We start from the raw sequence: 15,004 nt of genomic DNA, 5'->3' as shown, positions 1-15,004 counted from the left end.
CCGGCAACTCGAGGATTTATTGCAATGGATTTGAACTGCTAATGGGCCCGAAAACGGCCGCAGCGATAAACAAATGATTTTACGATCCTGATGCTGATGCTGATGCTGGTCAGGACTGCTCATGGAGTTCCAAGCCACATAATCGCACCCCTTTACCACCCCTTCCTATACCATATTTTGACCCCCCTCTGTATAGGGAAGTTGTAGTTGGCTGCAGGACCAGCTCGACTTAATGATTACAAAGTGGCGACGCAGAATCTAGGCCACCAGGCGTTGCCGTTAAACTGTTGATTACTGCGATGATGACAGCTGATGAGCCCCCGCGGCCTCACACCTTTCCACATTTCTCACGCGGCATCCCCCATATTAAACTCTGAAATACGAAACGATGCCATAAATTCAATTTTGGCCGAGCATCGCACAAACATAACCCTTGGACTAACAGGTTAGCTCTAGAGTGGACCACGATGGCCGTTTAACACCTGTTTTGGCCCAGCTTAACTTAATGTTTAGTTTTAAAATCATGAAAATAACTGAGCAATTTCAAACTTCTTAGTCATAAAAAAAGTTTCAATCATTAAATCGATTCCAAAATGCTTTATATTCGTTTCCAAGGTTCTTTTCCGCGTTACACACTTTAGGATGATATAAATTTAAAACTAAACATATTTGGATACCTCCTATAAAAATATGAATAAACAAGAGAAAGGGATGAAAAGATCTCCTCCACAAAAGGACCACCCTAGCCTAACCAAATCCATTATGGAGACGAGGCATTAAAGCCCTTTTCCTTCTGGCTCAATGGTGTGCAGAAAACGGGTCACTAACTGTTACTTATTTATACTAATCACGGCAAATTGCCGCCGAGAACAGACGCCTGAATGCTGAGAAGGGGGCTTCAGGGTGCCAGAGTCGCGAGGTGGCAGAGTACTCCGCACATCCTCCCCTGAAATGGCGGCGGAGAATAACCTTTTATCTGTTCGACTTAAGTGTTGTGAAAAACTTTGTTGAGGTATCTAAATATAGAAGGCGATGGCTAGGACGAGAGTGAGGTAGAGGTTGAGGTTGAGGGCCTTTTGACCGCCCGGCATTGGGGCAAACAGTTTGCACTTGAACTGAGCTCATTATGCCGCCAGATCCTGTCAGGTCTTAATGAGCAAACTCTGTGCGGCAAAAACTTAGCTGCAGGAACAACAAATTAGTTGCAGCAACAGGAATCTGATGCAAATTGGCAAGCCTGGCTGGTGACTTGGCTAATTGGACAATGGGATGGCACAGAAACAGGATCTAAATCAGAACCAGAATCAGGAGTTGTGAAGGGAATTTCCGTAATCGAGTTTACGCAGAGCGACATCAAAAGGTGCTTAGGTTTTGCATTTTATCGACTCCGATACACTCGTTATCTATCCCGTTATCGGCAGTTGCACTCTAATCGCGTTCGGTGCGATTTTGCAATCAAGAAAAGGTTCCGCACGCAAATTCCGTAATCGACTTTACGCTGATGAGGACGGCGAGGTGGCTAAAAAGGGATCCAATAAATTTGATTGCAACCGAAGCATGAAAAGCCAGAAAGGCAAAAGCTGAAGCTACTCGCTGACAAAAAGGTCAGGCATCTGCTGGCAGCCTGCAACCCTAAAGATCCGCTCACACGACCCCCAGGTCACAGAATCCCCCGGCTAATGGCTAAGCAAACAAGCCAAGGACGAGGACGTGGACGAGGGCCACGACGAGTACCAGGATAGCACCATCGAGGGTGTAGCTAAATTAATGCAAAAACTTAATCAGGCACGCGAAAAGGAGACGCCAGCAGGGGTTTCCGAGGGGCAGCAGGTGCAGATAGCTGGCGTTGGTTGCAATCCACTCCCCCGCCCCCCAAAGGGGTCGTCATCGATTGTCAACATCTGGCAGTGCCACAAATTAAACACAAACAAACCGCAGACGCCGTCGCAGCAGTGGGACTTACCCACTAACTCCTTTGTGCTTGTCTTTTGGCCAAAAGAGTGCAAGCGTTGTGCATGAGTGTCGTTTCCATTGGCCGCCATCAGTGATGCGAATATCCGACGGGGTATTAGTAGTATTAAAGATTATCATCAACTTGGAAAGAGGATAAGTCTTGATGACTTAAGCCCTTAATCGGAATGTTTTCCTAATATTTGTACTCATTTCCTTTCAAAATGTTAGTTCAGAAATTGTCGATTAAGCAGACCCACTTGAAACCAAGATTTGCCTCTCTAAGTTGTTAACTTTAATATGAAAATATTTTTATTTAAGAGGGAAAATATAAATATTTTCCAGCCACTTCCAAAAGCAACAATTAAAATACCGAAAAATAGCATTTGAAGTTCAGAGAAAACTTCAAGGGATTATAGTGCATTTCCTGGCAGCTGAAAATGAAGGAGAAATGAGAAAAGTACCAAGGAATAAGTACCTAGCTGGCTCACCATCACAGCTCGTTACCCATCCGCCCTGTTGGCTGGGGAATCGAAGTAATGGCCGGATGGTTGGCAGAAAGCGAACAGAAAGAGCGCTCCCCTTTGACTGGCCACGTTCCATGCAACAGCAACAGCTGCAGTTGCATTTGCAATGTCAGTGGCAGTCGGGACTTTCCACAGTTTTTCCGTAGCCGAAGGGAGGGGGGGAGGATCCCGGGGGGAGCACGTCTGTCCCAACTGTTTGTGGGTTAATCGTATTGCCAGCAAACACGAGGACAATGCCTGTGTGTACAGACGCGTCTTGGCGTCAATTGATTTGACTTGGCCCGATTCTGACCCACTTGGGGCCACTTTCCCACTTTTCCAAGACGGGTGATTGCGACCGGGTGGGTGTGTGTGTGTGTGTGTGTGTGTCCGTGTGCTTGGCAATTTTGGCAGCTCATGCGGGCTTACTTAGTTCTCTATGGTAGTGCCATGGCTGAACACCCGTCTATGTCAAGAGCGATAAAAATTTATAAGCTTCCCTAACAACACATCGACTCCTCCCCAGCCACCCGGCAAATCGTACTCCACCGCCGAACAATTCCACACTTGGCATTCGAGCTGAATTTATATGCATGCTGTTGCTCGCTGTTTTATTCGAACTGTGAATAATTGAAACAAATGTGGGAATGCCATCGCAGCCATAAATTTCCATACATTTATGCCCGGAGTGTATAAAAATGGAATGCAATTGCTGGCAAATATGAAAAGCTTCGCTTTTCACAGCATCAGATTGTGAAAACTGCCCTAATCCGAGGGAGTGAGTGAGAAATGAAGTGTAATAGTCCAAGATGGAACCAATTTTTCGTGGCCATGAATGGGATATTTATTTACGATTTTTCCTAGTACCTAATACATATACTTTGTCAATTTAATTTACTCCGCATCCTGCTAGCTTCTGGTCTAGTCATGCACGTCTCCGCAATTTTCAAAGAGCAAGACATCCTTGGTGAAATTTCAATTAAAATGGGAAATCTGCACTCTCAAAGAAATGCACACCGACGTAAAGTCAGATCCCACGCAAAGGGAGAGAGGAGGGACAGAGCACCGAAAGAGTGGGACAGCGAGGGAGTCATGCGTTGGCGCTTTTGTTAAATGCTAAATATCTGGCTGGATATAAATTGAGCTTATTTATCAAAGTTTTAATTAAAAACTTCATAGAAGAACTCTCTAGATTGCTAAGTGTGTAATTACAACTGTGACGACGGGGACAGCACCTCAGTTCCCAGGAAACAAAGAGCCCAGGAAGCAGGGAACGCAGGAACGATGAACCCCCTGATCTTGAACCGGAACCTAAGGACGTTGGGGGATATTTCAACGTCATCGGCCTTAATGTATGCAACAAATAAAATTCACACAAAATTGAATTAGACTTAATAAACACGAATGCCGTGGAGTAGGACCTTAAAGAGGAAATGAGACCGGGCTAGCGCACAAAGGACGCAGCTGAGAATCAACCGGAAACGAGGCGGAGTAGCCCGAAGAAGGGAGAGAACACAGAAACGGAGATGGAAGACAAGTTCAAGTTGTCTAGAACGTAATAGAGAAGCAGTGCAAAGGCAGATTCATAAAGCACGCAACGCGCTTTACGCGTGAGTGACTCCGGGAAAACGGAAAGTAAGGGAAAGAGGGTCGGCGACGGGGGAATGGCGGAAACACGAGCAAGCAAGCAGCACAACAACAAAGTGGAAAGAGCCTGCGCTGCGACACGGTGAAAAATGTTTAAAAAGAAAGCGGAAAGAAAAATCACAAACAGCATTCCGGGCATTGCTAAGACAAGGGACCCCGAAGACCGAACTCTCACAGCACGGCGCACGCCAGGAATCCCGGAACGTCCAAAGAAAACTTGCTTCAGCCAATATCAACGAGAATTTTTCGAACTTTGAAATTTCAAACAACATATATTACGCATACGTCACGTTGTCCCCAGAAATGACACACGACTAATGGGTCGCCCCGAAAAGAGCCGACAATCAGATCAGCACATTCACATCTGGCCTAATGAGCACATCTCCGGCATAACCTACTTTGTTCCGTATCATCCTCCAACCGTCCTCCAACGTCAGCGGACAACAAAGTGGGCATAATTTGATTAGGCCTCTTGTCATACTCCACTACGGCATAGACTCGAACGTATGTACGGCTTCCTTTGACGAGATTCCGGCGATGCCGCCTTACGGCTTCAAACTTTCTCAAAGTGTAGCTGGGAACCTGGGAACGAGCAGCACACAGTGCCTGAGCCTCCAAAAAAGGCCGCCGGGCATGGAGAAAGTCAGCAAATTGACGGACGGATAGACGGACTGGCCGACTGGCAAAAAACGCGGGAGTTGCCACGGCCGCTGGAGGAGATATAAAATAAATTGCGGAATGCCAACAAATAAAAATTTATAAGTGTAGGCACAAAGACCCTCCAGCCAGTCAGCCAAACGCCCAACCACCCAACCACCCAATCAACCCACCATCAAAACGACCCGACCCGACATCCTGGACACGCCCCCTCCTAGGCCAACATTTCCCTTGTCAAAGACGACAGGACCAGGGACGATTATAAAGAGATTTGTGTGTCTGCGTCTCGGTTGAAGTTTCATTCGCGTGGGGAAGGGTCTTTATATAATATATATAGCGATTCCAAGGAGGAAGGAGAAGGAGGAAAGGAACCCGAGTCGAAGGGACGCAAGACGAGGCGGAGCAGCTTTCGCCTGCCCAGTCTGATGAGGCGCTGATAACTGTCATCATAATCTCGATTAACATAATAATATACGTAATCTTTATCGGCATTGATGAGGCGCCTGATTGTGTGTCCCTCTCCTTGACTTTCTCCTGGCGACCATGATGTTGCCTAATTTTATCTTTCGACCTTTCCAAATTGCCTATCAGGTTCCGATCTGATTTCTTTTTTATATCACCCCCCCTCGATAGCCCTTGGCGATTTGAAATTAATTGCTTTATCAGCCCATAAAAGCTGGTCCGATTTGTCACGTTTGAGGTGGGAGATTGGCAGGCCGCGGTCGCAATCGATTTTTGAATAACACTTAGCCACTTTCGCGCCTTAAATGTTTCAGAGCCGAGCGATGGAAAAGGAACTCGATTTGATATTATCATCGTTGCTGCCACCGCTGCTGGAAAAACGAAATGGCAAAAAACGGCTGCTAAACTTTTAGAAATCCACTCGAGCAGCGTACTACTGGAGCATCCGAGGGAGGCTGACGGATATACGAACTTATTGATTGCCCCGCCTCGCAGGCCTGGTATTTGGAATGGAAAATGCGAAACGGGAGATGGGTGGTGGCAACACAAATGGCAACAAAAAGGGGCAGCCGGTCGGCGGAAGTTTAGCCGAGATTGTCAATAGCCCCAGCCGCAGCGCGTGGATTGGAGGACGTCCATGTATATGGCGAGTGATTCAGTGAGGCATATGCTGATGGCGTTTCATTTTTTCCCACATAAATCCAGTGAGTTTGTGTACCCTCTCGACTGCTCTGACAGGCTGCTCATGAGTCATGAGTGTGGGGATTTGACAATAACCAAGGCACTTTTTTTCTTAACTTGGCTAAGCGATGACAGCGATCTATGGACTTTCAGGATATTCCGTCTTCATTCACTGTGTTTCGCTCGTTTGGCCTCACTGCATTTGACACTTTGAAATTGAACTGGGCAAAGTTTTGGTTAGGCAGCCAGATACCTTGGGTGGGCAATCCGAAGGTCTAGGAATGCACTTGCCCCCCCTCTTGGGACTTGTTTTGGCCTTGTCTTTAGTTTTGATTTTCCACTTGATCGAGTGCAAACTCCGGGCGGCTTCCCCGATCCCCTGCTCACTCAGGCGTGTTATCAAATTATAAACAATTTCAACGTGGGTATGCATTGTTAATGTGACTGAATTGTTCACGTTAATTAGGTTGCAGCCCCAAAGAGCCGTAGCAGCCATGACAGCCATAACAGCTCCCCACTGGCCGCTTTCGTCCTGCAAATCGCTGACGGTGTCCTAGATTAATTTCCGGTTTGAAGGGAAGCATTTTCCACGAACGGTGTCTTGAAATCGCTGTGCAATTACTGTAAATTGTCCTGCATAAATGTATAAATACGCCGTGCTGAGGCGCATTTGGCATACTTTATTCTCTCTCATCCATTATAAAATCCAGTCACGGCACGCGCTCCACCCTTTTCGTTTCGAGGCAGGTTGCCTGGGTTCCTGGCAAATGGAAGTAAGCCAAATGGACATTTGTCTCAAAAGTTAAAATTGCTTTTAATATAATGCGATTTCTATTTGCTTTGGCCTGACTCGCATTCCAGGAATGCCTCACATTTCTGTTGGCAAGCATTTAATGGTCATTAAGTGCCTTCAAACGTGTCCCAATCTCCCGGCTTGTTGAGACAATTTTGTACAATAAAATTTCAATAAAGCTGGCCAAAAAAAAAAGGGGCACTCGAAGTGGTTGGGGAAAGCCAAAAGCAAAAGAAAAAAAAAAGGAAAATCCGCCGGACCATAAAATCAGCACAAACCCAAACACACATCCTCGTCGAGATGATAATCATGGCCCAAGAGGGGAAGACAACAAACATGGTCCGGCACTTTAATCAAATGAGACCGCAGCATCAAGAGGCTGTTCACCCACAAGTATCCCACGGCGAGTGTGTGTGCTAAAATTTCAATGAAGCCATTGGCGGCCAAGAGGCCCAGAAGTGCCGCCCGGAAAAAGAGCAAAAACTATTAAAGTAAGTGGAAATGGAGGCATTAAGGCGGAAACACGAACTCACACATAGGGACCAGGACCCGTTCTGTTTTAAAAGAGGGCCCGTTGTCAGGCCAAGTGGAAGCTTTGAACCTTTTATGTGCTTTTAATTTTAATACAACAAGCAGGCGAAAAACAAAACAATTTTCCAGGCATTCAGTTTTGCCATTTCGCCAGCATTTAGTTGCCACTTTGGTTGCTACATACTCGTTCATGTATGTATATATATCCCCTTCCTTGCTTCACTCATGTGCATTTTCAATTTGCGCTTTGCATACGGATTGCAATTCACGCCAGCTGTCGGAATTCTCAGGGATAAACCTGTGCGCACCACAGTGCGTATGAGCGATGCTTAAGTGGGTAGCCTTTCCAGAGGAGCCACAACAAATGGCTCGTTCTTGAAGGTGTCAAGAACTGCAACATCCAGATGGCTGTGCCGAAAGTATGAACAACACTATGCCCACAGGCATTCAGTTTATCAATTACAAGTGCCACACATAATTAATAGCCAGGACAGACGAGCTGCCTCACGGGGTTCTTTGTCCATGACAAACGACAGCAAGAGCCGTGGGATTAATGAACCGCACTCCGAAGGCCTGACTTTAATATCAACTCGATCGGGAGGACATCACACACAGGGAGCGAAGCGGAGAAATGCAAACTATGGTAAATGCCATCGCACTTCAGGCATCCGGTCTAGACTTCATTATGATATAGTGAGCGCCTTTAGTCCCTGAGTCCCCGAGGAGCTACACAGCTGGCCCTACTTAAGGTACAATAAAAAAAAGCTGGCATGCCTACTGGGGCATCTGCATAGCTCGGTGTGTGTATGTGTATGTGTGTGTGTGGGTGTGTGTAGGTATGTGAGTGTTTTATCCCCCATTCGCAGTTTGGCAGCAAAAACGTTTAATCTAGCATAAACATATGGAACATAAGCATTTACATGCGACTGTATACATACATTAAGGGATGAAGGCGACAGGTGAGAGTGAGGGGAACCAACTCTCCCCTTCCCTTAAGCCCTAGCAACTCCCCTACCTGATGGCGGCTTTAAGAAGTCAAACTCGACTTGGGTTTAAACGTGAAATTAATTATGCAATCTCGGAGGGAGTTAAGCAAACAGTTGCGGCTTTCGATTACCCAGAACTCTCATATTTCTGCACAAAAACGGAATATATAAACCTCTTTTTTTTTTGGCCGTCTGTCTGTTGACTTTTCATCTCAAGGAAAAATTAAGAAATACTTGGAAAAACAATCGGAAAAATACAATTAAGCGAATGAATTTCACGAAAGTGAGCTGTATGCGATACGAAATATGAATCCAAATTAAAGTGCTGCTCTTAGCGTTGCGGGGATTTCATAGAAGACCCAAGCTGGAGCTTCTGTTCTGGGTATTGGGGTTGTGATTGGTAAGGGAGCGTGGTGTTACTTCATAAGAAGAAAGGTCTTGACTTGCTAAATTTCATTTCGAATCACTTTAAGATTCATGAAGAAAGAAAAATAACAAATACTTTGGGAATATGTTGCCATTTCGGAAATCCAAAAGAATGATATCAAATAAAATGTCCTGCCATTGCCCTTTTAAATTTGGAAAAATCAAACGAAAGAAATGTTTTGCTGAGAGAACAATATTCTTCACCAGATTTTCCATTCCTTAGAAAGTAGCATCTCTTTACTGTAGGTATCTCTTTTCATGACGAAGCCACAGGAATGTGTTTACAAGAACTGCGCTTAGAAGTTGAATTGATGCTTCTGCTTAAGATTGATCAACTTACAAGCGCAGAAATACGGCTTTTGCTGCTATTTTTCGAATAGCTTTAAGCCATATGAAAACTTTTATAAAAGTGGATTTTTCCATATTGTACACTTTTTAGTTTTCTAAAAAGAAAAGCATTCAAATTGGTTACAAGATTTCAAACATGGCTTACTCCACATACATTTGGTGGATTATAACCCCCTTCCAGGCAAATAGTCCATTGATAAGCAAAGTATCGAAATGGTGAAGAATAAAAGTGAAATCCACATAAAGCAGTTTTCTGATGAGATGAATGATGAAAAAACATGGCAAAATCCGATTACGGACCCACAAAACCAGTGCACGAATGGATTGAGTATTGCCATCGGGCGCTTTTTCCACCTTCTATTTATTTGACAAATTTAGAATTTATGACGGACCCTTCGCTTAAGGGATTTTCTAGGTGTTCCTAGGGGATGATTGCAACCCGCCCCGCACCAGTGCTTTCTGGCATGTGCGAGCTGTGTAATCGTAATAAAAATGCACAACATGGCACGGCTCTCATCCGCCCAACCACCTCCTTTCGGGACACACAAAAGGCAGATCTAAAGGCAACTTAGAGCTTACTTAGACATGTTAACTGCTGCGACTGAAACTCTTTGTCTCTACACCTAAAGAAAAAATGAGGAGATCGGAGCGAAACTTGCGGCGGCTACAAATTTAATGCGCTTACGATAAATTTTTATTATGCCAGCGAATGCTGCCGTTAAAATTGGATATCGAAGACCCCACCTAGGACTGGATCTGATGGAGTGAGAGAGAGAAGGGAGCAGGAGTCAGGATTCGGCAAGATGGCCTGCGAGAAATTTGAATTTTCCGCCATAATCGTAACTTGTCCCCGTTGGCAGGCACTTTAAAGTCTTTATTTTTGCACTTGCACTCAGTACGTGCTTTGTTTTTTCTGCCCCTGGTTACGCCTTAATGTGGCCATAAAATGCAGGAGACGGTGGCCAGGATAAACGCATTCCGAATGACCGCACGCTCCTCCGAGCCGGACTTTGCCGCCAGCTTTTGGTCTTAGTAGGTCACTGGGATTTGTGCTTGTAGTCCTGCTAGGCGGGCTTACCTGGCGTATACTTAATCACTCCGAAATAACGACGAAACTGTGGCCAACTGCAAGTCGGCACGTGAGATTGATTAAATTTCTGATTTATGTTCTCGTGAATCACCAGCACACAAAGCCGCTGAGCGACAGACACTAGGAGCACCACCGACCGAAGGACTAGAAAAGTAACCGTCGCTCCTGACACTTCATTCAAAGTTGATGTCTCTTTAACTCTGGACTTTTGGTTTCCGCTGAGAAGCGCGTGCGTTGCTATCAAGCTGGGAACTGTTTGGCAGCCAGCATGGGAAGTGGCTTTTATAGAGCCAACGGGCCACGAGTGTTTGCCGCCAAAGCATTCAAAACACAACGTGTTGCAGGTTGTGGTTGCGACCAAAACAAACGTTCTAGAGCCACAGAACGCAGGCGTCGGCAGGACAAATGGGGAGTCCTTGCTGACAATAGCCAAGTTCTCAACCTGAGCTTTTGGTTGCCAACTCAGTCGAGGATTACCCCTCGAACCTGCTGGAAAGGTTGAGGCTTCGCCCCTCCGGCATTGTCAACTGCGGTTAGTTGGTAATAATTCCTGTGACAGTTCAATTTTGGATAGACCCCCCAAGTATATTTTGGGGAATTGGCATCTAATTACTGGTCATACGTCTTGGTCAAAACTTAAGTTTCACAACCCTCAGATTCAGGTTTGCTATTTACCAAACAAAAGATGCCATTGAAATCCTAAAGGCCTGTCATATTTAAATCCTCACCCCATCCAGAAGCCACTAAAAGCCCGACTGTTTGGACACGCACCTCAAATGGTAAATAAATCTGATGAGAGGCAAAGAGCATCTCGTGTCAGGCGGAGATTTTCATTTAGATGCCTGCGGCTGTCTCCACAAATATTGACATACAAATGTTAATTATCCACAGAGCACACTAGCTGCCAAAAGACGAGCGAGCACCTGAAGCAACCGATGGGGCGTATGCTCGATAATTGCTGGCCATGCCAAGCTTGCTTCTCATTGTCCAGTTGGGGCAGATGGTTAATATTCAATAGCTTGTATTATATTCAAAGTGTTAACAAACTTTTGCACTTTGCAACGCCTCGAGTTGAGAGGCACACACTGGTTGGGCAGAAAAAAAGGACATTCGTCTCTCATCATGTCCTTTGGCAACAGCGAACGAGACAGGTCGACTGGCAGCAGGCATGTTCCGAGTATTTCATTAACCTGCCTCGTCCAGATACGCACATTGGCAGCTGCTGTCTATGTGAAGAGCGGCAACTTGTTTTCCCAACCCATCCTCTCTGACCTTCCCTTTGTGGGCGAGGACGAGCGGTAAATTGTGTCCAGTGCCCATTGGAGCGAGCAGGGATTTTATTATCATTTTTGTGGTATGCCCCACCTCTGTGGGCGGTGGTGGGAAAGTGTAAACTTTCGAACACCTTGGGCATTCAGGGTCGCGATGCACAAATATTCCGAACCATTCTAGTCTCACCTGGCCTGGCCACCAACAATGGGGATCCTTTTCAATGGGAGTGCAGCGTGCATAAACACAATATGCAACTTAGCAACTTTCGAAATTAAATGCCAATTGCAAAAATGCAATATACAGAACACAGAATGTGACACAGGAAAACCAAGGTAACCAGAGCAATCACAAAATGCTCTGCCACCCACAACCAGCTGCCCAGAGAGAGCTCTCTTGAATGGCAAACGTGCGCATGACATAATTCCTTAATTACCAAAGTTGTCAGACGCACTTAAAAGTGAGTTACAATTACAATTTTCCCCTACAATTGTCTGCTTCACATTGCAGATGCAGAATAATCGTTGGGCTACCAGCCACCTGCGGAGACCCACCAACGTGTGGTTGGCACAGACATTACCAAAGGACCAACCAAGTACAACATTACATCACAGATATTTCGATTTTTGGTCAACATAGATCAACACAGTGCTGGCATATATTATATTTTAGATAGCTTATTTTTAGTATTTCCACTAATTAATTTGTATGCATATATCCAGTGAAGATATTAAAATTATTATTTCGATGCTAACAGATCATATTAGATTGTCAAAAAAGTCTTGCGGTATTTTCGCTAGTTGGCGCTGAAAGCGCGTAGTTCTTGTTTAATTCGTCGCATCAGGTCATACTATACCTTTTTAGAAAGCTCATTTCACGCGCTAACCCGTGTTTGATTGATTATCTTTTCTTTTAAGTCGTTTGTCAGTTATAGCGTCGCAATCATGGAGCAAAATAAAGAGAAAATACGGCATATTTTACAGTACTACTACGATAAAGGCAAAAATGCATCTCAAGCCGCCAATAAAATTTGACCAGTTTATGGACCCGATACAGTTTCCATTTCCACCGCACAACGATGGTATCAACGTTTTCGTTCTGGTGTAGAGGTGGTCGAAGATGCGCCACGCTCCGGAAGGCTTCTATGAGAGGGGCATTATGAAGTTGGCATCTCGTCATCGAACAAAACGGAGCATATTTGACTTGAATCGCATTATTGTAACCAATTTTATACCGCAAGACTTTTTTGACAACTTAATATACCGCTGAGAAACTGTAAAGAAATACAGAATAATATTCTTTCATTGAGACAGAAGAGTAGATGGTAGGTGGTTGTTGATTATTAAGTTAAGTTAACTTACCGTGCAACACAAAATCCGCTTTGTTAAAATATTGATCGAAGTTTATTCTTTTAGATTTTAAATCTTAAATTTTAAATATTTAAAACATAAAAATACAAATTTCCCATTACGCATTTGACCTAATACGTTGATAAAAAGGTTTATCTTTTTTGTTTATTTTGAACCTGGGGACCTGACATTTTCCATGTTCAGTACCGATGGTAATGGTATTTCCTTGAAAGTCATTATTAAATAAAAAGCACTTTTTCTTTTCTGTTTTTTGTTTTCTGTTTTTGGTGCAGAAAATTGTACTTTATAATAAAAATGTTAATTGCTATTAAGGTCATAGTTCCATGCATTGGTCAACGATTAGTCTCGTGACAATATATCAGAATATTGTGCATGGACATCATGCAATGAAACTATGACCTTAACAGCAATTAACATTTTTATTATAAAGTACAATTTTCTGCACCTAAAGCCTTTTGGTTTTAAGCTGCCGCTCCGTCCAGGGAAGGTAAAGACTGTTATTTTGTTAATTACCCAATATTAGTTTATCCTCGTTTAATTCCATTTATTTAATTTGGGATTTCCTTTGACTTTGATGGACACTGATAATCGCTGTGGAACTTGACAATAAATTATTTGATTAAAGAGTTCAAACTATTAAGCACATTGTAAGGAGTGGTTTTCAGATTCCATTTATGATGAAACATTATTAAAAAGGTCGTGAATTAAATTGACTTAAAAAAGGGGCCACAGTGTCGTTTTAATCCAAGGTAATTTGTCGTAAGAAGTTTTATTATTAACTTTGAGATAGTAAGTAGATTTTAATTTCATCATTCATTCATTTATTGTGCGTTCTGTTTGATTATTGTAAAAATGTTAAGCTACAGGAAAAGAGGAAGCTGATGGGGCTTTTGGCTTTATAAATAACATTTAACCTCATGGTTGCCCTACCCCTACTAATAAAGGATTCATAAACTGCAGATCCACGCAGCATAACAATATGCCACAGCTTGGAAACACAAACTAAAGTTTAAGTTGACAAGGATCCAGCATATGCTGCAAAGGACCTTGTTGCGGAGAACTAGGGGGCAATAGTAGTCAGTAAATTGACTCACTCTGATGGGTGGCGAGCAGATCAAACATTCCCCGTCAATTTGGCAAATGATGCAAAGAGCTGTCAGCGGCAGGAATAGCAAAAGGCCCAGGTAAAGATGGAGGACAGCTGCCTTTGGGGAGCTGTTGCCCAGTGAAGTGTGTCAGCCTCCTTGCCACCCAATTCACTGCACTCGAACATGGCGAACCAGCCAGCTACCCAAACTACCCACAGCTCAACCTTCAGCTTGGCACTTGTCATGAAATTTCCTATTTTGAAAAGCGCGAGTTGCATTTCCTTTGCTTCTCCCAATGCGGTTGATGCCTTTGCTCCACCTGGCTGTGTTGTCATTTCAATTTCAATTTGCTGACGGAAACTTGAGCGTCGCCGTGACAACGCAGCCGAAGTTTCGGCATCGCCCTGGCCACCAATTAGTGCTGGAGCCCAAACGGGACACACAACCTTCGGAAGTGTAACAAAATTCGCAGGAATTGTCGGGCTAGAGTGAAAAACCAAGCGGCACGTCAGCACGGATTTAATTAAAATGTTTTACACGTGCGTAAATCCCGCACTAATTGTTTCACATCCCCTACGACTGCATCGTTTCACCGACAATAAACCGGAATAATGGGCCGGCATCATGGCCAGGCCTCAGAGGTATGTAAATGTCACAAAACGTTATTAAAACTGCTGCCCGGGGCGGGAAGGATATCACAAGGACATGCTCTGGCAGCCGCAAAAATTTGTCAAATTTAATTTACACCTGTTTAGAAATATGCAAATATCCGCCACAAGAGGCGGACTTTCGAGGGTACACACATACTCATACAAGGGGCCAACACATATGTGTAAGCCATCATCGGTCAAGGGTCCGGAAAATCCTCGCCGAAAAGGAAACCAGGAAAAAAGCCAGCGAAGCACAGAGAACAACAATTTAGCTGCACTCATAAACATCGGCTCCTGGGAAAAGCAGGAGTAGGACGAGCGGGAGCCAGAGGATGTGTTGTTGGATGATTGCAGCAAATTGCCAACACAGTTGTTGACTTTTGGCCATGTGCGTGTCCGTGAGTCCGCAGGTCCTTGTCTATATATGTGTGTGCGGGCGTGTGTGTGTGGACTTTGGCCACTTACCACTGGCATTCAAATTGCCACTTCTTTGCAGCGCAGCTCGCCTTCGGTTCTGGCTCTTTTTGCTGTTGTTACGCCGCTGTGTCAT

The 15,004-nt window shown here is 44.5% G+C and overlaps 1 protein-coding gene across 1 annotated transcript in view; it reads right to left on the bottom strand.

The window, feature by feature from the left end:
• LOC108112126 overlaps nucleotides 1–15,004 on the bottom strand; it is a 19,549-nt gene extending 4,545 nt beyond the window's left edge. The window contains exons 1-2 of the mRNA XM_017221877.2: nucleotides 14,920–15,004; nucleotides 10,066–10,329 (exon numbers count right to left, since the gene is read on the bottom strand). Coding sequence (XP_017077366.2) covers nucleotides 10,066–10,329; nucleotides 14,920–15,004 — 349 coding nt within the window. The remainder of the gene's footprint in view (nucleotides 1–10,065; nucleotides 10,330–14,919) is intronic.

This window comes from Drosophila eugracilis, unplaced genomic scaffold, assembly GCF_018153835.1.
Source record: "Drosophila eugracilis isolate 14026-0451.02 unplaced genomic scaffold, ASM1815383v1 contig_90, whole genome shotgun sequence".
Lineage (NCBI taxonomy): Eukaryota > Metazoa > Arthropoda > Insecta > Diptera > Drosophilidae > Drosophila > Drosophila eugracilis.
The sequence above is the reverse complement of the archived record's forward strand: the minus strand, read 5'-3'. Positions and strand labels throughout refer to the sequence as shown.